Raw genomic sequence first — 23,920 nt, 5'->3', positions numbered from 1 at the left:
CATAGCCGCTTTACTAATTTTACATTCAACGAAATATTTCGATGGAGTGTACAGATGATCTAAGAATCGATATAAAATTAAAATCGGTTTCGAAACAGGATAACGATGAAAGTGAAGGATCCCGAACGAATTGTGAATATATTGGCTATAACAACATCGATTATAACGATATATCGGCTAAAGTGACCAATATTAATTGGAATTAAAAACCGACATATCGACTATAACGATCAAGGCATGCGCAAACACATTTTTGTTACATGTACCTTTTTAGCCAAACAAAAGAACATCATAATTAGCTTTGTTAACTTTATTTTGGATCTTATTACTTTAAATATCGGTTACAATGACCAAAATTGATGATTCCTTCAATCCCGTTTTAATCCATTTTAATTAAGGGACGTTTGTTGTTTTTCATGGCTACAACTTGTTATTTATAAAAAAAAACAAAAACTTCAACAATTATTAATAGAGTTGTAAATTATTTTCTTCGATAATTATCATATAAAAAAAATTCGAATTGAATCGAATTCGAAATTGTACTTTTTTAATATTTTTTCTTTAATGTTTAAAAAATGTCTATAAATTTTACCAAATTTCTCGTGAAACTCCTGTTATAAAGAGATGGCATGGCAGGGGGGAGGATATTTCAGTACATACTGAAATTTTTATACATAAGTTTATGAGCAGTTGGGTCTCGTGCTAAACACTGCAAAAGTTTTAGGAATGTTTATGAAAAATATGAACTAAATTATTGTTTTAATAAGCAAGGAATATTTTTTGTTCGAAAAGGCGTTCATTTTTAAATATGTCGGGCTCTCATTCTAATTATAGTCCGAAGGTTTATATCTTGTAAAAAATGATTAAGTAATGCCGTTTGGTACATACTTTCACTCAGCCAAAAAGCCTGTTTTAGGAAATTGGGATGCTTGGTAAACTAGAAATCGATCCGAAAATTCGCTCTCTGCGATATTGAAAGATATCATCTCGGGTAAGTCATTCGATGGGCTCATATAAGTCCGGCACTTGCTAAGTTCGCTTAACTGAATTTGGCGGCACTGATTGTATCTCACGAATTGCGCAGAATCAATACGCATGGTCGTGTGATACAATCAGCGCCGCCAAATTCAGATAAGCGAACTTATTAAGTGACTAACGTATATGAGCCCATCGAATACATTGCCCGAGATCCAGAATTAAGCCTCTTTTTTTTATAGTCTTCATGGTCCTAAAAAAAGCTTTATAGGTCTAGTGAACGTGTGTTCTAAATGATAATGCTTGAATTAGATTTTATAAGATCCAAAAATCTTCGAATCTCGTATTCAAGTATGTTTTTTTAGTGAGTGGAATATTTGGCAATGTTTCTTATTTTTATTTTCTTTTAACAGTCAATTCCTAATACATATTTAATAATTAACATCACAGTTATTTTGGCAGATGAACAATTTATACAGCAGTTCATTTTTAAATATCAAATTAAATCAATTTATACGCATGCGTAAGTTTAATTTTTATGAATGCAATATATTGGGAATATTAAATTTCGTTAATTCATGACGTAGGAGAATACAGTAGGTCTTCTATTCGTTAATCCAGTTCAGATCCTAAAGTCTTCTCTAACGAGTAGCGAAGTTTAAAAGGGTGTATTACCGTGAATTAATTCGACAATTTGGGAATTTCTTCACACATCTGATATATGTTCGATTAGTTCGATTTAATTAATCGAACTGGAATAATAAAGTATAAACAAGTCTAGGAAAGACGCTGACCTTATAATTTAGAATTTCAGCCTAAATGACTCCATTCCAAATAAAAGAGTTTTCTGAGAGAAAAAGAGAGATACAATATACGGATTCCGTTTTCTTCCGGACTTTGTTTCGATCGATAGTAGTCAGTTAGAGGATGAATAAGTACTCTCTCAGAACGTTTTTAAAAAATGTTCATATTGTCTTTGTCTTCGAGGATTTTCCAAGAAAAAAATCACGAGTTATGCACGATAACTTTTTAGGCGTTTTAAAAGATTTCAGAAATTTTTGCCTCAACAATACTCAATAACTTATGCGTTCATAAAATTAAACCGAAAATGTATAATTACAAGAAAAATGTTCAGTTTGTTTTTTTCCTAAAGAGCTCGATTTTAATTCAAATGAATGCCTTTTTTCCCCAATTATGATAAAAATTCACTTTTTGGTTTTCACTAGTTTTACTCGCTTTGAAAAAATGTACAAACATTGCTAAAATTTCCACTTAATTGAAATGCATCCGATTGAAAAATTGTTTTTCTTGTATTATTGTGCATATTATTCAAAATTGCAACTATTGTCTTATTTGTCGCCTCAAATCGCTCAAATTAATGAGTCTTATTTTTTTTTACAGCTAAAATAACAGTCTTACAGTGATAAAACCCGTACAGTAAACAGAATTCAAATATGAAGCTTTTAAAACACTGGAATAATAATTTACCGCATAGTACAGGTTTTTACTGAAAGTTTGTTTTCCCAAAATTATTTTGGAAAAAAGGTTATTTAAACATATTTGTACCGGAAAAATTAAGTGTATTTTCTATACTTAATTCACTATTAATATAAAATTGTGCTTTAAATATCACTAATTAAGTTTTTATTTGCTTGATAGAGAAATAAATTTCGATTTTTGCCCCAATTTCCAAGATCAATTTTTTGTATTATATAAATATCGACTACCAAGTAGTCATCATCAGTATGAATTAGCTAATCGTAATTACTATTATTGTGTATGTTGCTCGTTGCTAATTTGGTGGCGGACTGCACATTGATATTTTCGTGTACCTACAATTTATACTTTTCCAAGTATCTGTCAAATTGTAATGTCAGTGACGTCAGCCAAGCTCTAGTCACCAAATTAGCAACGAGTAACATACAAAATAAGATTAATTACGATTAGCTAATTCATACTGATGATGACTACTCTGAAGTCGAAATACGTATTTATATAATACAAAAAAATTAATTTAGGAAATTGGGGCAAAAAACGAAATTTATTTCGAAAAATCCTAGAGTTCTCATTTATTATCTTTGATAATATTTATATGCTTGATAAAGGTTTTTGCTACTAGAAAAAAGATATTGGTCGTAAATCTATGGGAAAAATGGGACGGTTTATAGGTCCTGGCTTAAAACGTGTGTTTGGATCAGAGAAAATTTTTAGGTAATCTAAAAATTTGTTAAGAATAGTTAATATATTGAAAAATCCCCCTGAATGTTTCTCACTTAGTTTTAAGAAGAAAAAGTCCTTGGCAATAGATCTGCCCAAAATTTGTGGGTTAACTCAAAATGGATTAAATATAATTTGGATACAAATAAAACAAAAAAATTGCTAAGGACTCCCATGCATAAGGCGGTTTGTTTTCGGCAACCAAAACATTGGGCTTATCTTGGCCGATGTTTTATCATTTCGGAATGCCATCAAAATATGTCTGGCTGTTTCGATCAATGTGCAAATGTTGATTGCGGAAGCATTGTGAACAGCCAGTTGGATAAGGATAGTTTTTAATGAAATTTGAAGAGGGATTTGTGTAAAAATTTTGTCTTCAGATAATCCACAATTTTTATAAAAAGAAAATTGCTGACGAATTTGTTTACAAATAGTTGGCAACATACTGGAAATATATGCATCAATAATCCAAGTAATCTAAAGAAGAACTTGCATTCTTTGTCGATTTCAATTCTACTTATATTCAAATCTATTTGAAGAAAAAATATTTTTCAAGGGGTAGCCTATAGAACCCGATAAACAATCAAATTATACCGCTGGTCTTATTTTATGGGATCAAGAACGTAATTAATAAGGACGTAAAACTAGAGTGGAGAGGGTAGGACGAAAAAAGGCGGCTATCTAGGTGAGGTCAAGTCCTCTCGGTTGTTGCGTACTTTGTATTGCGCATCAGGCTGTCTTTGGTTTTCAAATTATTGTCTTTTTCAATCAATTGATTGAAATATGATGCCCCCGTCCAGATAGGCGCCTTAAATTCAGCTCTATATATTATTTCTCTAGCCTGTTTTTCTGTCACATCACGAGATCTTATTTATTAATCAATTTCCATGATTTGCCCCTCATTTTCAAGCTTAAATTATAACGCAAAACAGACTCATGATCTAAAAATATATCGCTTAGGAAAAAACAGGCTAAAGAAATACATACTATTAACATTTCATTTTGTTTAGTATGTAATTTGTAAATCATATCTGTCATAAAATTGCCTATAAATAAAAAGAAAGTAGATTTATAGCCGACCGCATGGGTCGACTAGTACTGTGTATTAAACAGACAAGTTAAATTAGAAAAATCAAGAAATGCAAGTTCTCTTTTTGTTTTTTCCCTATTTTCAAAAAATTGTTTGATGGTACAAAAAAAAGTGAATAAATTAAAAAAATCAGTGGTGCTAAATATTTTTAAATTTTTTTTTTCATTTTATTAGTAATAAAAACACATGCAGCATTTTGTTTAATTTTAATTTCATTTTTTTCTTTATTTAAAAACATTGAGTTATATCACTTATTTCGTTAATATCATCATACTCCTAAATTTTTTTGGAATGTAAAATGGAAGATATTTTTTTGTTTTGTATTTATTTTTTTTATTTTTTGTAAAACTATCTAGACACTATTTGTGCATGATTTCATTTTTTTTTTATTAAATATTAATTAATTAATTAGTTTTTAATTACTAGATGACACTGATATTACAAATATTTATATATTATTATAAAAAGACACTGTTTTTAAAAAGCAACGGAGCCATTTATTTTTACACGCTTATGTGTGACAGTAATTTCTCAAGGGTCTTTGAGAAAAATATGAGGGAAATTTATAATACACTATTTTTAATTATTTAATACGAGCGTCTATTTTAAACACGTTTTTCCAAAGTTAATAATAATAATAACAAAAAGAGGGCTACCGCAAGTGGATCCCTAGCACCTAGACCAAGAGTCCTCTGTGCCCTCCTTGAGAACGACTCTGTTACCCAAAAACGAGACGTCTTCGAGTTAGAGGCGCTATTAAAATCGGATGAGACTAAGTTCTGTCGAGGCTAGGCGCAAGAATTCTGTCGAGGACACACAGGAATGATGGATCCAAGGTTTAGGACTCGAATATTCTAAGTCTGACGCCCTGCAGATTCTGCAGGTGCAAATAAAATGTATAAAGGTGTCGTCATTCTCAATACAGGCTCTAAAAGTGGGATCATTAGAGATCCCTATGTTATGAAGGTGATAGTTTAATCGATAGTGTCCTGTCAAGGCATTTTCCAAAGTTAATTATAATAAAATAGAGTTCGTCGGAGTGGAAATTCGCTATAAAAAGTGGCGATGGTATATCCTTCATCGCAACGAAAATATATAATTGGAAACCGAGCAAAGTAAGGCGCAAAGAGATCGGGAAACCGACTGCTATTGGAAGATGAGGGATCACACGAGCGTCGATTTGAATGCACATTTGTTAGGTGCTAAATAGAAAGGAGTTTGACATTTGGGTCCCAGCCAATACCCTATAAAATTGCTGCTCCTTTATTACTTATTGAAGACTTCTATAAGCATACTTATAACCATAATTGTCTTGCAGTAGTAGATTTCGTCAAGGTTATATTTTAGGGTTAGAAGGGAAAGATTTTCCTGCGACTAAAAGTCTAATTCAGATCTCATTGTGGGATTCGCTGAAATTTTCGATGTATCAAATATCTTCCTGCAGGTCAAATGCAAAAAAAAAGAGTGGTATTTAAATTTCCTTATTCTTTCTCAAAAATTCTTCGAAACTACTGTCACCGATAATCGTATATAATATTTAATTTAATAATTATTAAAAGTGTACTAATCAACATTTTTGAGGTTAATATTTTCGCAAATGTCAAAATAACTGTACACTCACAGTTCGTACAAATATGTTCAAATACCTCTCATATTAATCACACCACAACATTGCGCGCGCATACATTTTTTTTTTCTGACCATCAACAAATTTTACGTTTTTTTTTTTAGTTTCTACACAGAAAAATTTGATTAAAAAAAACGAACAAAACAAAAATCAATGTACAAAAATTTTCATTTTTTTTTCTTGTTTTTCAAATAAAACGAGTTTTTATCTAAATTTATAAAATATAAATTTTTTTATAATTTTTTTTTTTGTGATTTTTTTTTTTTATTTTATTTTAAAAAGCAATTATTTATTTTTTTTAAATGCAAATATATTGGTAATAAGCCTTAAAATTCGTAAAAATTTTTTTTTTCCAGTCAATTTAATTTTTTTTTTTTTGCAAATTGCACACTCTCAACAAACTCGAAACCTCTGTCATAATCTCAATCAGTCTCAAATCCCACAAGTTTGGGATTACTTTACTTAAATTATAAAACACAAACAATTATTTTTTACTTAGTAGCCATATTTTTTTACCTTTTTTTTTTGATTTCTGTGTGGGTGTGTATTTATGTAAGTGTGACGGTAGTAAATAAATAATTTTAATTTTTGTTTGGTTGGTAACAATTGCTGCTGTTTGTTATCATCTGAATATATATATATATATATTTTTAAATAGATCACACCATTACAAATGCTTCTTTTCCACAAAATAGGAACGGATACTGATCGATCATTGTTTGGACAATATCTTCTAAATATGGTCGCATTTGTTCAAAACAACCCATATCACTGAATTCAATTGGAAGTAGTGTAGGCCACCAACATATTGCCAAATTTTTACTGTCCATACTGTTTAGTTTTGAATTTTCAGCAACTCTGGAATTTCAAAAATATATGAGTTATTTTGTAAATTATCGAACGCAAACCAAGAACCTGGGCCTGTAGACATTCTAAGCCTTCTTGGAAAGAATCTCACCACCTGGCGACAGAGCAGTTATTATAAAACTCTGTCAAGGTCAGAGATAACACAGAAAGCTTTTGCCGGAGTGTCGGAAATTTCTCTGCCGAATTTCACTCCTAGATGGGTTTATGGGTTACTGAAACGAACATTAAAAGTATCAGATTTAGGACGAGCCATTTTAAAAGTACCCAAGCGCCCATCTTGAGAAATACCAGTCACCCGAAGGCGAGACGTCTCCGAGAAAGACAGAGTAATAATAGCCTAGAAGTTTTTCTTCATAACCTCAAAAAAATTTGATACCCGACTATGTTTAAAATTCAATCAGAGAAAAGAGTGTAAAGTAAAAGGTTGTGGTATTGGACTAGTTTGACTTAAATTCTAAAACAAAAATTTACATACCTAACAAAATGTTGGAAAATAAATTTCAAAACTTGAAAATTTGATTGTGGAAGTTTTGTCAACATTGTACGTAATGCTAAAAGTCGACAACTTCGATCAGTTTTCACTTCTAATGACGCTGATAAGGGTTTTATACCTCTGGTACCTGTAAACAAACAAAAAATGTATGAAAATAAAAGACTTAATACTATTGGAATCGACTCTAAATACGAGTACATACCAGCAATATCCTCTAATTCACTCATAATATCTTCTTCAAATAAAGGCGGCAATCGTTTGGAAAAAAAATCTTTTAAAGCTGTTGCTACGGCATTTACAGGAATATCCAATTCGTGAATATTTACATTACAATCTGTAAATAAAAAATCACTTAAACATTTTCTTTAATCAAAATAATAATACGAAGGGGAGGGGGGTTGAATCTAGGCAAATAAGATGGTTGTTTTTGTTGCCAACCATAACTGACGGAATTTATAATCTTTGCCCTACGATCAACAGAAAATGAATTCGGTTCTTGCAAACGTAAATATAATAGTTCCCCCCATTTTCCCACATTGTCCTGTCAGGATTTTAGTCATTAATCTGAGGATCTTACAAGACTGATCTTACGAAATTTAATCTGTCCAACATTAATTGGTTAATTGGCTAACCAGTTTGAGAGTAGCCTCTATGTGCGGCCCTTCTCATAAAAACCTTTCCCTCTTTTTTTACTCTTCGTCAATTAACTTATTTAATCCGTCACTGGTCTTGTTTTTTAAGAAGACGGGCTAACGCGCGGGTCTGATGAACCTCACAGCAGTAAAGTAAAATTAACTCAAAGATTTTTTTTAACAGACAACAAAAAACTTGTCTGAGTTGAAAATAAAAGAAAAAGTGACTAACCTTCTTCAAACTTCTGAAATAACAAATCCACATGGGCTCGATTACCAGGAACTCTATAAATACCTTCTGAATCTAAACCTTCACTTTCAATAAAGTTAACACATTTTTCCAAAAATAATGGAACCAAATTGTCCGACTAAACATCAAAACAATGAAAAAGAACATTAATCAGTAAAAATCCACATAAAATTTATTTAAGTTAAAGAAAATTTTACCACCTGAACAAAATCGGATATTTTAATGGCTTGATTTGAACTGATATCAGAATTTGTTTTTTGTTTTGGTTGCTTTTGTTTTTTCTTATCACGTTCACGTTCTTTATCAGCAACTTTACGCATTTTCTCTTCTTTTAGTCTTCGTTTCTCTAATTTTTCATCATCTTTTGATTTTTGTTTTTCCTTTTTACGTGTTAATTTATCACTGCCTTTTAACTAGAATACAATTTTCCATTAGAAATTTTATTAAATTTTACATTTTTTTATATGAGGGTATTTGAAAGGTTTAGAAAGGATAGAATTATTAGAGCACAGTTGAGAAGGGTGTTGGAACTCTTGATAGGTCTGTCGATTGAACTACACCCTTCATAAAATGGGGATCTCTGATGAACCCACTTGTATGGAGGTCGATGAAACCTCCATGCATGTAATTAGCACCTGTAGAAATCTGCAGGTCAGGAATGTTTGGATGCAAAACCTTTGGATCAAATACCCAAATTAAAAATAAAAATTTGGAAACATACACTTACCAGCGGTGAATTATCCCTCGGTGACGAAACTTCCAAACCAGATTCGTCATCGTGAACATTTCCATAAGAATTTTGCTTATCTAAGAAGGAAAACATTTATTAAAAAATTTTTCCCCAGTTATGGAAATAAATTCATTTTTAAAAATCAGGCAAATAAACAGGCGAGAATGTGAAAATTAATTAAAGCATATTTTTCTTCGACAATGAAAATTTCTAATCGTTACAGACTAAAAATGAAAAGATAAGAAGAAACTTACTAAACATATCTGGCGAATTTAATTGAATATTAAAATTTGTATTTGGCGGATATGGTAAAGCAACTGGTATTGGACTACGTTTTTTAAGACTTGAAGGCCTCTTTTGTAACCGATGTCTGGCTATTTCTTGTTCACTATACTCACTAGAATCTGAATTTGAACCACTGCCTGCTACTCAAACAAACAAAAATTTATTAGAAATATTGCCCAAGTATTTCGAAATCGTCGCAATAACATCGTTAAAAATACCGTTATTATTTAATCGATGAATATGTCTTAGATTTAAAAACACCATCATAAATGAAATCTAAAAAGTCCTCATCGATCCGAGATGTGGAAAAATTTTACGCGGGGTCAAGGGTGACAAAAACGGGGTTTTCGCGATTTTCAGCGAAACGATAAGTTTTATCATAAAATTAGTTCAGACGAAAATTGAAGATCAGATAATTAAGTATAAAAAATACTTTTTTTTTCCTAAGAGTCGCCGTTTCTGAAACATAACGACTCAAAAGTTGAATTTTCGACTCACTTTCGAATAGATATCAGCAGCTCTTTGATAGATATTGCATTTTTAACGAAATAATTGTAATAAATATGTTAATTACTAACCATTTGTAGTAGTGTCAGTATTTGCTGATAGAGGTACTATAGGTGGAGCCACTGGTATCGAACCTGATAACGGTGGTACTCGTGGAGGTTGAACAGGTATAGCTGTTTTTTTCTTTCGAGCTCGCTTATACGTCGTAGATTTTCGACTCACTTTCGAATAGATATCAGCAGCTCTTTGACGTCGTTCCAATGAACTCCATTCGCTATCCGTATCGGAATAGCCTGCTACAACATTGGCTGTTAAATAATTGGTTACATAAAAAAGAAAAAACAAAAAAAAAACCAAAATAAAAAAAATTGTTCAAAATAAAACTGAAAATAAATCAAAATTTTTGTAAAATAAAAACAATGGGTAAATTTTTAACTTACACGTACGATCCTTTTCTCGCCTTTGTCGAAATTTCGATTTCCCACTTATTGAATCATGTACTAATGTATACATGTATTCGGAATCCATGTGATACATTCGATCTTTGACCTAGAAATTTAGAAAGAAAATTAATATGTTGAAAAAAGTTTAGTGACTGTTTCACTTCAGTGGCTCACATTTTGAACTTTAGAAACATTTACGATATACTACGGGGTGTCCCAAAAAATATAACTAACTTAATTAGCCGTTCAATTAACAGCCAAGCCTTTTTACTAAACAGTGCCTCTATATGTAAAATTTTTGCGGATATTACAGGACACTGGCTAGGCCGCACGCACGCTGAACGAGCCTGGTCCTGACAGTGTATCACAATTATTAGCTCGTGAAGGTTTAAACACTTACTTGTGAATACTCTAAATCAACATTTTCTGGAGTTGCAAGTGGCGCATGTCCAAACGATGACTTTTGATCTTTACCATGGACATTCATACGTTCAATTGCTTCCTCCACACCCGTAAAATTTTTCATATTTAGTTTTCCTGGTTGCTGTAAAAAAATCGAATTGGTACTAAATCGTAAAATCTTTTTTAGAAAAATTTATTTAATACCTTTAATGTTTGAGAAGTTCCCTTTGGTCGTGTTTTTGGTTGAGGTAAATGACGAGTTCTCCCAGTCGTAAATGCATGTTGACCATGTTGAAAACCTTTTAACCATGGTTCTGTCGCTGGAGATGCTCCTTCAACTTCACCATCTGATAAAAAAAAATGAAACGTTATTTACAATCAAACTTCTTTTAAATATGACGTTATTTGTGCGAAGTAATTGCGTTTGCGTACACACTTGCATGATTCATGATAACCAGCAGATTAACAGGACCAAAACAGATGAGTATTAGCGGATAAAGATATTTTAGGTAACCCAATAAAAATATCTTGCGAAAATGTTTCAAATGAAAGAAAGAGTCACAAAAAAATTACGTGAAACTGATTCAGAGACAATTTTTATGCCCCAAAGTTTCACTACCAATAAAAACAATATCGCAAGGCATTTATTAAGCTCTTTAAATGTTTTAATCTTTCAATTTAAAAAATAAACCTCTTTTTATTAAAATTTGGGGCAATTTTTTTCTGTTCTGGCCCAAGAAACACGCATTGGTAGTACACATACGCTAATAATTCTAAAAGTTGTGACATCTTGTGAGTAAATTTAAAAGCTTTTACGAAAACAATAAAAACAAAATAACACTCTGCTAAAAATTTGTATAAGAAAATTCAACATGAACCAAATTCGCTACAAATTATTATCTGATGATGAAAAAATTTGTGAAGTTAACAGAACAGTAAGCAGGAAAGAATAAGTATTCTAATTTACGGTTTTCCAAAAATCTCACGGCTCTGCTTTTGGCCGCACATTAGACAATAATAAATGTATATTTTTCGGTAAGTTTCCTTCTGCTTTCCTTGTTCTGCCAACTTTAAAAAAAAGTAAAAAGCTCTAACTTAAAACAAAACAAATTACTTGAAAAAAACTCAAATAAAAGTTGTAGAAAAAATTATAAAAATAAATAGAAATACGAAGAAAATAAATATACTTCCACACCTCTCAAAAAAAATAAAAAAATAAATACCACGCGTGCGTAGAAAAAAAATGGCGAAAAATACGAGTACACACAAAAATATTCAAAAAATTCACCTGAATCGTGTGTAGCAACTGAATCACGTGATCCGCTTATATCCGCTGCATAAAAGATTAAGATTTTATTTTTACAAAAGAAAAGATCTGATGAGCTTTTTTTGAATAAGCGTACGGCAAAAACGCTTATTCTAAATCGAATTGTGCAACTTACACGTGATTTCATCAAGACTTGTTTGTGATGCGGACATTAATGCCGTTCTTGAAGTATCAACTCGACCAGACGCTAAACCTAACCCAAATGGATGATCGGGTGGTGCAGGTTCTGGCGGAGTATTAGGGGGTGGGTATACATGAAAACCTATGACAGAAATTCGTTTTTGTGTAACATCGAAAACTGTCTACGATTTTAATGAATAATTCATTGCATTCTTAGCAAATATTGATGAAACGAAATAACGATACTTAAGAGACTGACAGAGAAAGAAATAGCATTTCATAAATACAATTTCCCCAATTGTTAATAACAAAAGCCTTTAATAATTTGGCCCAAATTCACACCAACACAAGAAATCAAGAAAGGTTCCAATTCAGTATACTAACCAGTACAGAAAGGCGTCAGCTGAATAGTTAATTAGACGCGTAATCATGGTATGTTGTACTGGCCAGTATACTGGTTTGGATTTACTAAGAATTGTCTCTTATAATAAAGGTACATTCACATAACAATAGTTCGGTGTGAACGTGGCATTCGTTGTTTTAAGAGATAGCTTTATACGGAAGATGTTACCTCATAATATAAGAAAAGAGATTCGAGCCATTCGAAAAGTTTGTGAGGGTATATTATTCTATTTGACACAGCCCTAGTCCATGTAAAATAAGAATCATTTTGACTTCGCTGTACTATGCAAGGAACTTTATCTCAGTATAAAGCTACCTTAAAATATTTACAACACTTAAAGTCCATTCGAACATATCAGTGACATGAATATTACTGAACGACCACGGACCAAATATTTGATGACACTGGCCCTAAATATTTTTCGCAGAATAATTATTTTCACTGACAATAAATAGTTGAACGGGATACTGATATGCGCGAATATTTCTCTCCATTGGATTTTCTGATTTACATATCTATTCTGAGATTTCTTAAGCTATATTTTAGTAAAGAAATTTAACCCGTTTCGATTGTTAGATAATTCTTGCTGGTAGAGTCATAAAAATTTTTAAAAATTGTAAGAACTCACCTTGTGTTATTCTATTTTTATCAATTAAGTCGTTGTACATAAACATATGAGGAGGGAATTTATCACTATGATCACTGGAACTAAGTCTTTCATCTGGACCATTTATTTCATAACTATCTACGTCACTTCTGTTAAAACAAAAATTATTTCAATTAATATTTTAGGGCATATTTTCATTAGTGTTCAGCGTTGCCAAGTAAAATTTGGCTGCCTAATGAGGGCAGTAACTTCCCGATTAATCGTGAGTATACTTTTTCCAAGTTACTTGTAAATAATGACAGATTTGTGGAAATGATACACCGTTAAACACCTTTAAGGAGCATATAAATTTTTTTTCCTTTTACAAATAGTTTCGAATTTCCGATTGCCATGACAACACTTTGAGTCTTAGAGTATATTGGAGTATCGTATCGTCAAGTTTACTTTTTTATTCTTATAATGAGTTCTGGTAGATCTCAAAAATAACAAGGATAACAAAGTTGCATGGCTGCAAATATGATGTATTTTTGGCGAAACAAGTTTCACGTTTTTGTTTTTACGGAATGTATTTTCATGAAAATAATAAAATTTAGAGTTAGAAATGAAAACTTACCCATTATTGACTTTTAAATTATAACTTTCATGTCGTGGAGGTGGTAACGGTTGACCACCATCTCCACAAAGACTAGGCGGCTCTTCCATATGAAATGCTTGTTCAATTTCAGGCTTTTTCTCCCATACTTCTTTAAAAAATGGTGTATAAAATGCTGCTAAAAATATTTGTAATTTTAGATAAAGTTTTTCTCCCTATTTTCAATGAAAGTAAAACGTACTTTTTTGTTGAGTATTTGCAGACGATGTCATAAAATGTGCATGAAGTCGATCAGCTGTTGCATTACCTTCTGTTATTAATAAATGACTTAGATCACTATTGAAAAATGCATTTGCTCCACCACTATCTGTAACGGCCATTATTTGTATTGGAAGATTTGGAATATTCATTGAAAAAGCACTGAAAAAAAGTTATTTTTAAGTTTAAATTATCGACTGTCGAAGGTATAAAACCAAACTTTGTATCTCTAAATTTTATGCGTTCAACTTACTTTAATGTCGCTAAAGATGCTTTTCGTTTCGTTGAATAAACTAGAATAAAACCATGTACTAATTCATCACGAAATGCGTTCGCACCATGAAACGAACTAATAATAACTTCAACTTTACGTTTTGAATCCCCTAGAAATGTTTCTAAAACAATTGAACGTTCCGCTGATAAGAAACATGATTGATGTGATAACAATGGCGATAACACATTTTCCACGGAATATGGATCACCACAAAACATACACATAATTATTCTGGAAAAGAAAAGTGAAAATTGTAATTTTCATTGGCCTATTAAAGTGTCCTGCTTTTACCAATATGCAACGGAACTCTAAAAAATGTATATAAATCCAATTAATTATTTTCGTTACCTGATGTCCGGTTCAAAACATTCAATAACCGGTTGATAAATATTTAAAAATCCCGCCCGATAATTAATACTATGCAATAGTTGTCGTAATGCATCGGCTACTAGTTGCTCTGACGATATTTTATCCATGCTAACATCCATAAACGGGCATTGTAAACTATCCGCTAAATTTTGTCCATCTTCACGTAATTTAAGGACATCTTTCTCATCAATTGTTAAATCTTGCATAAACATAAGAACAATTGGAAGACCTTGAAATGGTAATTTATCATCTTGTTCTAAATTTGATAATAATGTTTTCTCCAAGCATTCGCGTACATATTCAAATGATTCAGCGTTTGAATACACGCAAAAACTGCCCTGGGGTGTGAAATCGGCTGTACGAAATGAATTGTACGATTGACTTAGATCGCCGCTTATTATTCGATAGTCTAATGTGTACATTTGTCCGTTGATTTCGTATTCGTCGTCTTCACATTGAGCCTAAAAATAAAAATAATGTAATTAATTGTTGTTTGCATTTGTCAAAAGTTTTAGGAATGCTTTCTGGGAATAGAGATTGTACAATGGAGTCTCCCGCGCCTGAATGTATGGATTTCCTAGGCTTTCCTTGAAAGCAAAGGCGTTACATGAGGCAGGAATGACTGGATTATATTATTAGCAAAGAAAAAATAAAACATTTAAAGTTTCACTTTCTTGAAAAACATTTCGTAGTAGAATCCCCGAAGACTTCAAGCTCTAAAGTAAAATCTGCTAGAAAACGGAAGACAAATAATAAACAAGAAAAACTTAAAATACTAACTTGTATTTTGGCAGCTAAATCTTCAGCAAGTCCACTGCTTCCAAGTATAACTAAATATAATTGATTATTATCGGAACCTAATAAGCATTGATTTGAAGCATTCCATGAAGGTCGATGCGCTTTTGTTGATAATATTCGTTCAATTAATGCATCCATACAATTTGGATATGCTGGACAATGTTCTTTAATTGGACAATGTACAAAGCCCAAATGTTGAAATAACATTAACTTTCTATCTTGATCTAACCTATCTAGTAATTTATATCTGGAAAAAAAGAAAACAAATATTATATTAGACTAGATTAATACCCGCCCGCTTCACTTTTGGATCACAAAATCAAATCTTTATCAATTTTTCTTAAGGGATATACAGCGTCGTAAGTGATTAAAATACATACCTAAAATCATCCTGCAACACATCAGTGATTTCCTTAATATCTTCCTGCGTAATTGTTCCAGTAGGAGATATACTTTTAAAATGATAAAACAAATCGGCATGTTCCAACAACAGCTCTTGAAAATTATGTTTGGCATTATCGATAAGTTCACGTTGATGTTCATCGTATATTTGTTGACAATCATGCTCCGATAACGCTTCGAAACATTCCCGACCCATAAACAGTACACGCACTTCTGATAATTGTTTGCCTGGTGTCACGTAACCAGTATCTTTTAATAGCTGCCTGAATTGTTTCATCCATCTACAAAAAAAAACAGAATTATGATGCTAAGTTGCAGACAAAATAATCCAATAACTTCAGCTATGAAATCAAATTTTTTCAGTTTGGTTGAGTATGAAAGTCTCACATTTATAAAAGCCTAGGGGAGAATTGAATTCCCATTCAATTCAATAGAATCCAATATGAAATTTCCAATTCGATCCTATTTAGAATTGGAACCAATTGGAAATTTCCAATTAGTAATATTGAATTGAATCGAAATGAATTGGAAATTTTTTCCAATTAAATTTCAATTCAAAAATTTTAATTGATTTCATTTGCATCAAATTGGAAATTTTTTCCAATTGAATCCTATTCATTCTGATTGGTTGAATTAAAAATTTCCGATTCGGAAATCCGACTCTTTTATCAGAGTTTATATTCAATCCAAAAATCAGCTGAGTTAAACAAGTACGGTTTACATTCTTTTTACTTGTCGCGTAAAAATTTTGATTTCAAAGTAGAAGTTACTACACTAAAAAAAAAAAGTATGAAGAAAAATATCCCACCTCTTTGGCATCCTGAAGTGTTAGTAGCATTTTTGGAAAAAAAAATTTGGAAGTTTAGCATAAATATCAATATTTTTTTAATGTACTTTATCAACTATAAAAATTGAACCACTCTAAATAAATATTCGATGTTGCATTTATTTAACATTGTAAACATTAAGGTTATACGGCTACTAGCGTTTTATTCATTCAACATTTTTGTGTTTATGAGATGACCACAGCCAAATCATAAGTCAGATTTGAATCAATAACGTTTAAATACTTGTCTAGCCTAGTAGTTTAAACTTAGTTCCGCTTTCTGACACCTGGTGCTGAAACCCGTACACTATCAATATGGCGTCGGAAAGCAAACAATATTGCTGGCGTTTTTCACAGTTTGATTGCGTTGACGCAAAATTTAATGGAAGAGTGTAGTGACAAAAAGTAGGAACTAAGTATGATACTATTAAAAATTTCTTCTCGTGACAAGTGTTGCAGTACTCAGATACAAACTATGGCGATGAAATTTCAGAGAGTTTAATCTCTTTGAGAGAAGCTATGGCAAACCATGGCACCTTTTGGTGACCAGGGATTCCAAAAATGTAGTTGAAAGCTTGCTGTGAATCAGTGTCGCAATAATAGATGCAATTGGCTGCAATATATACATTAGTAAAGTGATATAACCTTAACTATAAAAAATTAGACGTTAAGCTCAATTTTTTTAATTGAAGTGTACTTAAGCAATTTCAAGCTCCAAAAAAATAAGGAATTTGAAGAAATTCTTACTCTAATCGTTTTTGTTCTTGTTGTAATGCATTCACATGATTTCTATAAACAGTTTCGGCTTCGGTTGTATCTAATACTTCGAATGGTATTCGTGTATCATCGGCACCAGGATCACCTGGTTCTAAATCGGTCCACGACAGTCCATCTTCACATTCAAAAAAGTATTGACTAAAATGTGGGTGCATTTTTAAATATTGTTGCACAGCTGACCAATCACTGAAATTGAAAAATTTAGAAAATTATTTATTTATCATATTTTTCCTGAAAATTTAATAGTAGCCGTCGTATCGAGGAGAAAGAAAGATATATTCTATCTAATAATACGAATGATATAATGAGGGGAAAATTTGACCTTAGTATTAACAGGTAATCTACTATTCCAAAAAAGAGGTTTATCTCGATTTCAATCTTTATAGAAAGATAAAGAATGGTAAATGAAAACTTACCTGTCAGCCAATTGATTAACATCAGGAATTAACTCCGATAAAACATCCGGCAATAATTCCATATAATTGGCAACACGTCTTTGTAATTGTTCGTCTTTCAATTTTTTAATATGTCTCCTAAATAATTTCTGAGTACCATCCATTCCAAACAACTGTACAAAATACACCCAATCTTTGTGCGTTGCAAGTTTTTTGGACGCATGTGCCCACAACGTACGTGGTTCCGTCACATACGCACGTATTAATCGTGTAAACGTTTCCGTAGCCGCATCCATTAATTCCTTACGCATACGGTATGCCTCACAATACGGTACAATTTTCGCACGTACTTTACTCCGATCAATAATTTGTGCTAACAATAGGAATGCTAAATCTACGTTGACATTTTCATGCGCGGATGTCTCAACCATTTGTAGTGCACCCTTGTACTCTTTTCTTTGGACTAGTTTTTCGGCTTCACGGACGTACATTTCATTGGCGTCATCATTTTTTGTTGTAACTAACACAACTGGTTTTTTAGTTTTTAGTAAATTATTTAAAATGGTGGTGATCATTTCTACTTGTTTTTCTAAGGTACGACTTGGCACAACACTTACATCGAATACACATATAAAACCGTCTATGTTTAATTTACCATCGGGTAATACTTTTTGTTCGTACTCTTTTTCAATTCCTAATTGATTTTTACAAATGTACATTAACTTTTCGGCGGATGTGATTTTAGTCGATGCACACCGTTTTACATACGGTTCCATTTTACCACCTATAAAAAGCAATAACTCAATTAAAAATTGAATATTTTTAGGTTAATTGACAATAGAGGAAATCAAAGACGACTAGAAGACGGTGATAGGTTTCACTCAACGATTTTCTTGTTTATGCTTTCGAGAATAGTAAAGCAGGCTCGTGAGAAAAGATTCTAAGAATTTATTCATTCCATAATCGAGGAAGCAAATAAATCTGCTTTAACTTTCTAAATTATAGACATAACACATTCAGTCTAGGCTACAAGATCGTGGCTTCAACCAAGTTTTTCTTTTAATTACTCCAGAACTGTACCCTGAATAAAAATTGGTCATTATATTACGTTGAGTTAAGAGTTGTAGCCCCCTATCTACTAACTATTAAACTGTTTGTGTCTATTTAAGTTTGGACCATAGATTATCTAGCTTTTTTTTCTTGCATAATAGATGAGTAGTACATTCCACATTCCGTTGATAACTAGGTCTGAGGGGGCTCCATATCAAGTTTACTACCGTCACCCCTTTCCATCATGGTGTTACGACAATTCGACGACTTAATTCTCAAATATTATCTTAATTTTCCATTTAAATTTATTAAAAGCTTAAGGGCATCTTTTCTGACGGATGGGAGAGCTGCCATTAATTTCTTTTAGACCTTGACACAATTTCGCTTGTGTCTTAGATACTCTGATCTCTTAATTTAATCATCGGTTATTTACCGTTAGTTCTCCTTTTTCCACAGAGGAGATTTGTAGCCTTTATCGTATTCTCAATGGTAAAGAAATTTCTTTTTAGGTCAAGAATGGCGAACAAATAGCGCGCGTCTTATTAATGGAATGCGACACAATATTTATCGGCAAGCCACCGATCACAAAGTTCACGTGAAATATTATATTACGAACGAACGCGAGGTCGTTTGCTACTGTAATTACATCGTGGGCTATAATTGCCCTATAGTTTGTTTACGCATAGCATAATGGTCAATTTTGTGATAAAATTGTCATCCAGCACGTCTGGCAGCAAAAATGGCACACTGATACATAAAGGTTTACCACCCCTGTTCTAGGTTAGTAGTTCCTAAAATTTGATGTCCTTTCGGTTACATTCACGAAGAGAGTCACTTCTTGATATTAAAGGGACTTTCTCATTTACAATATTCAAAAAATCAATATTTTTAACATAAAAACGTTTCTTAATTTTATAAATCTAACTCATGAGAAAAATTCAAATGAGAAACTCTCTTTAAACTAGCCTAAGTACTTCATCGGCTTCTTGATTTCGATACACTTCTGTCACTATCTTTTTTTGCCACTCTCTTTAGCTGCTAGGATTTTTAGCCCTAGATTAAATTGATCTGTATGTTTAACGATCGATGCAGATTTCACTATATTCACCAGGAGTTCTCTTGCCTGAAGAGAAAGACCTCATAAATTTTTACTCGGTTAATTAAAAATGAAAGACCTCATGAATTGGTAAACTGGGATGAAATATCACGGTAAAAACGCTTTTTAGCAAAGTCATTTAATATTTTTAAAAATGAATATTTTTGTGTCAACTGTCCGAAACAAAAATGAATCGTTAAAACGGTTTATTGCAATTAAAATAAAAATCGATCAAGAGCAAGTTTTATTTTAGACTCGGACAATTCATAGGGTTCCATACCAGAATTTTTTTCCAAATAATTATGTAATAGTGGGGTAATGGGATAAAAGAGGTTCGACTTATATAGGGAATGAGGTTCGACTTATATGGGGCATGATATGAAATAGTATAAACCCATTAAGAGAACCTAAATTAATTAAGACAATCCGCTCACAATTTATGGTAATTTTAGGTGTTCAATATGCTCATTGAATGAAGTATTTTCTTTGCCAAAATATTCAACGCGTCGGTAATAATAATTGAAAAACGGTTAATTATTTTGTGGAATTTCATGGTACTCTAATTCAAGTTCGTGAAAAGACTTGGGAAATGGGTTTTAGTAGTGGTCGTTAGTATAAAAACTAGCGAAGGAATGACGCAAATCAGTGAACTCTAATTAAATGAAAAATAAAGCTTGCGGAAAGAAACGAATTAGTCAGTCAGATTTGGAATCAACAAGGTTGAAATATTCAAAAACAGAAAAAAAGAAACAAATTTGTTCCTCAATCTATCTGTAAAATAAAAAATAAAACAATTACCCTTGAATGGTTGAAACGATGCATCATCTAAAAACTCAGTTTGCTCAATAACTTGAAACGTATAATCACCGCCCTCCTCACAATTCTTACTAACTTCACCCCAATATAAAAAATGGTCATTATTAACGACTCTGCCACTGAAATCAGTCTACAAAAACGAATCCAAATTAAAACACTTCCAAAAAAATGCACTCAACCAAATAAAACTTGTATATACCTGACTTAAAACTGATATATGATCGACACTGTAATCATCGGCACTGGATCGAATAAAACGATTACAAAGACATGATTTCCCAGCGCCCGTATGACCTTTATCACGTTCAGAGCCCGAAAGTCCGACAACCGAGACACTTATCGCTCGGCCTCCGTCTGCCTTTCGAGCCATCATTTATAATCGAATTTTTTTACAAAGAAAAATGAATCGAAAATTTTGTTTTTATTTAAACTTTTATCCGAAGCGCCCCATTGCCATTTATGTAAGTCTTAAAACAAAAAAAAATACAATTATTAATTCACTTATTTACAAAATAATGACATAAATATTAATTCTTATGACATGACTCAAACAAAAAAGTGACGTCAAGACATTTTTATAATAAATGCAATATTAATCACCTCGAAAAATTAATAGAAAAACAAAAGACGTGCATAAATTAAAAGGCGAAAAAAAATTAAACCAAGAAATAAAATTTTACTTAAATTTATTAAAAATAATAAATCAATCAAATAAACATTGTTAATTTACAAGTAAATAAATCCACACCAAAAAAAGCAAGCTAAAATAAATTTGTCAAAATTGACAATTAGCAAAAATTAATCTGTGCAAAAAAAATAATATTAACCTTCATATATAAATTTCACATTATTTTTAAAGTAAATTTAATTGCACAAGGGTTTTCAAAAAAAGAAAAACTTCACCCCCAAATAGGAAAAATCGAAATTGTCATATACACATTTTCCAGTCTCCCAAAAAAAAAAATGATTACTTCAATATTTCTCTTTAAATTTTTACATTATGTGACAATTCCTCTGAAAATGTTCCGGTTTACAAGTTTATTTTTACACACTAAAACACTTCGCATTAAATATGTTTTTCAGTAAAATCAGTTTGGATTAATTTTGATTGAAATTGAATTTTTTTTATTAATATTAAAGTGGTAAATTGTTTTTTTTTTTTTCGTAGATATATGCAATCAGACAATTTCATTTGATTCCACCATTATTTCTAAAAGGAGATAAGGTAAACTGTATTAAAAAAGGATGTAGAGAACAGGGCGGACCGTTCGATTGCAAAGTTTGAATGTATACACTGTATTTCCATTTAAGAATTAATATTGATTTGTATTAAAAAACACGTGGATATATTTCAAAGAAAATTATTTCCATTTATTGTTTTATAATTTTATATTATATAAAATTTTATTTAATTAGATATTAAATACATTTTATTTAATTAATTCTATTAATTTTACCTTGATTTTAATTTTTAAGTATTTAACAGCATCTAGCGGTAGATTTTTTAATTTATTAATAAATTTATGACAATTTAATGATATAAAGTTATACAGCTAGATGGCAGGATATGTCTCAAGATTGAGCTAAGTGAGCTATGGCAGAAAATCAATAATCTCTTGGTATATTTAATTTTCTGAAATATCCAATGTCTAATGTTCCCATTTGCGAATAAGACGTTTTCTTAAACTATGAGCTCGTATAATCCTGCTCTAAAGTTTTGAAGACACGAATTTTGTATAACAGACAACAAAACACACCTTCGGAAGCGAAATGGAAATCAGAAACTTTTCTTCTCAGAATAATATATCGCCAGATATACGTTCTTAAAAGCGTACTTTATGTCTAAAGCAGTGCCAGATCAAAGCCACTTGGGCACGATTTTTATAATAGATTCATATTGCTTTTATACTGGATCCATGAGCGCACCCAGTTTTTGAAACAAAGAGTGGCAATTGCCTTAAGGCTGAAATTTTTGGTTCAGAGGAGGGAAAGTCATAAATTTTGACCAAAAACTTTCAAATATTTAACAGTATTTTGATATAAACACATAATTAGCTAAATAAATCCAGGTCCACAAGGGGGCTAGCCTGAATCCCCTCTTGTCAGTGCTTCCATGATTGGGCCTGTTGGTTAAAGACGATCGAGTAAAAGCGGGAAGAGCGCAGTTAAAGAAAGTAATGCGAACAAAACGATTTCTAAAGTCGGAGGTATAATCATAGAGCTTGGGGGGAAGACGGATAAATTAAGCGAGAGGAATGGTCTAGGAAAATATAATGGACTTGTCCATTGAAGCCGATGGCATATTTTGTTATATTTTTAACAGGTTTCATTTAATAAATAAGATGAAAATGAATGATTTTTAGTTTTAATTTAACATGACAGATGATTTTCTTTGATTATTATTAAATTAGACCAGTCATAGCTCATGTCTAATATCATTTTTCTTATTTCGAAAACCACAATAGATTATTAACTGTTTGATAGAAAGTTATACTTTTCATTTCGAAAATCTAAATTCAAAATTTTAAGATATCTCTATGTGTTGTGTTGTATTGTGCAGCCACAATACGAGCTAATAAATAAGGACGACCCATGCTAACTCAATCCAACCGAAACGGACTAATTAGGCGATTTTATGAACACTTACACCCAAATTTTGTTCGTTTCATCAATACTTTGAAACGTTACAAACTTGGGACCAAAATTAGTATATCTTGAAAAATATTTCATATTTACAGGGTATACAAATGGAATAAATCAAAGTACGTGTCTGTTTTTTAAAATATGAATATTTAATCTTTATATTTTTTATATTTTTTGTATATTTTTTAAAATTTAAAATTTGAAATAGTTCGGTTAGTATAACTGGAAGCATTTATCATATATAAAGTAAATTTTACTATAATTTATCAATGAATACTTACCTAAACAGAAAGATCTAAGTCTTATCTCCAAAGATTATATCCATCACGGCTTTCGAGATATATATATGATTCATATATTATTCGATATTTTTTTTCGTTATTTGTTTAAAGTATTTCATCTTAATTCAATTAGATGGAGTAACAATGTAGATATGTATGTTTGTGTGTGTGTGTAAACCCCCTCATTTGAAGAGAAATATTCGATTGGGGACAAATTTATTACCAATGTCCAATGTCAATAAATATCTAGGAAAAAAAAAACAGTAACTAACAAAGCATTTAGGGAAACCGTTTTGATTCGATTAGAAGGATATTTATCTTAATTAGGTCAATAGAATTGTCTTGTTTATTGTTTTGATTATATAATT

The 23,920-nt window shown here is 31.4% G+C and overlaps 1 protein-coding gene across 2 annotated transcripts; it reads right to left on the bottom strand.

Moving 5' to 3' along the window:
- Positions 1-6,267: 6,267 nt before the first annotated feature.
- Positions 6,268-21,669, bottom strand: LOC123302153 (rho GTPase-activating protein 190). Of its 2 annotated transcripts, XM_044884965.1 has the most exons (26): positions 21,456-21,669; positions 20,828-21,095; positions 20,611-20,758; positions 17,688-18,450; positions 17,242-17,457; positions 16,477-16,488; positions 15,647-15,949; positions 15,249-15,513; positions 14,448-14,929; positions 14,079-14,330; positions 13,809-13,987; positions 13,589-13,745; positions 12,997-13,124; positions 11,961-12,107; positions 11,807-11,851; positions 10,723-10,865; positions 10,517-10,660; positions 10,114-10,222; positions 9,745-9,981; positions 9,136-9,306; positions 8,873-8,958; positions 8,352-8,564; positions 8,134-8,269; positions 7,472-7,603; positions 7,252-7,396; positions 6,268-6,767 (listed from the first exon to the last, which is right to left on the bottom strand). In XM_044884965.1, exons 2-26 carry the CDS (start codon positions 20,999-21,001, stop codon positions 6,569-6,571), a joined length of 4,986 nt encoding a protein of 1,661 aa, XP_044740900.1. In that variant the 5' UTR covers positions 21,002-21,095; positions 21,456-21,669; the 3' UTR covers positions 6,268-6,568. The 2 variants fall into 2 exon arrangements, with proteins under 2 accessions (XP_044740900.1, XP_044740901.1); XM_044884966.1 differs by lacking the exons at positions 11,807-11,851; positions 11,961-12,107 and having other exon boundaries at positions 21,456-21,666.
- Positions 21,670-23,920: the final 2,251 nt, after the last annotated feature.

The sequence above is a fragment of the Chrysoperla carnea genome, chromosome X, assembly GCF_905475395.1.
Source record: "Chrysoperla carnea chromosome X, inChrCarn1.1, whole genome shotgun sequence".
In the NCBI taxonomy this organism is placed as follows: Eukaryota; Metazoa; Arthropoda; class Insecta; order Neuroptera; family Chrysopidae; genus Chrysoperla; species Chrysoperla carnea.
Note: the sequence above shows the minus strand (reverse complement) of the source record. Positions and strands in the feature narration are given on the sequence as shown.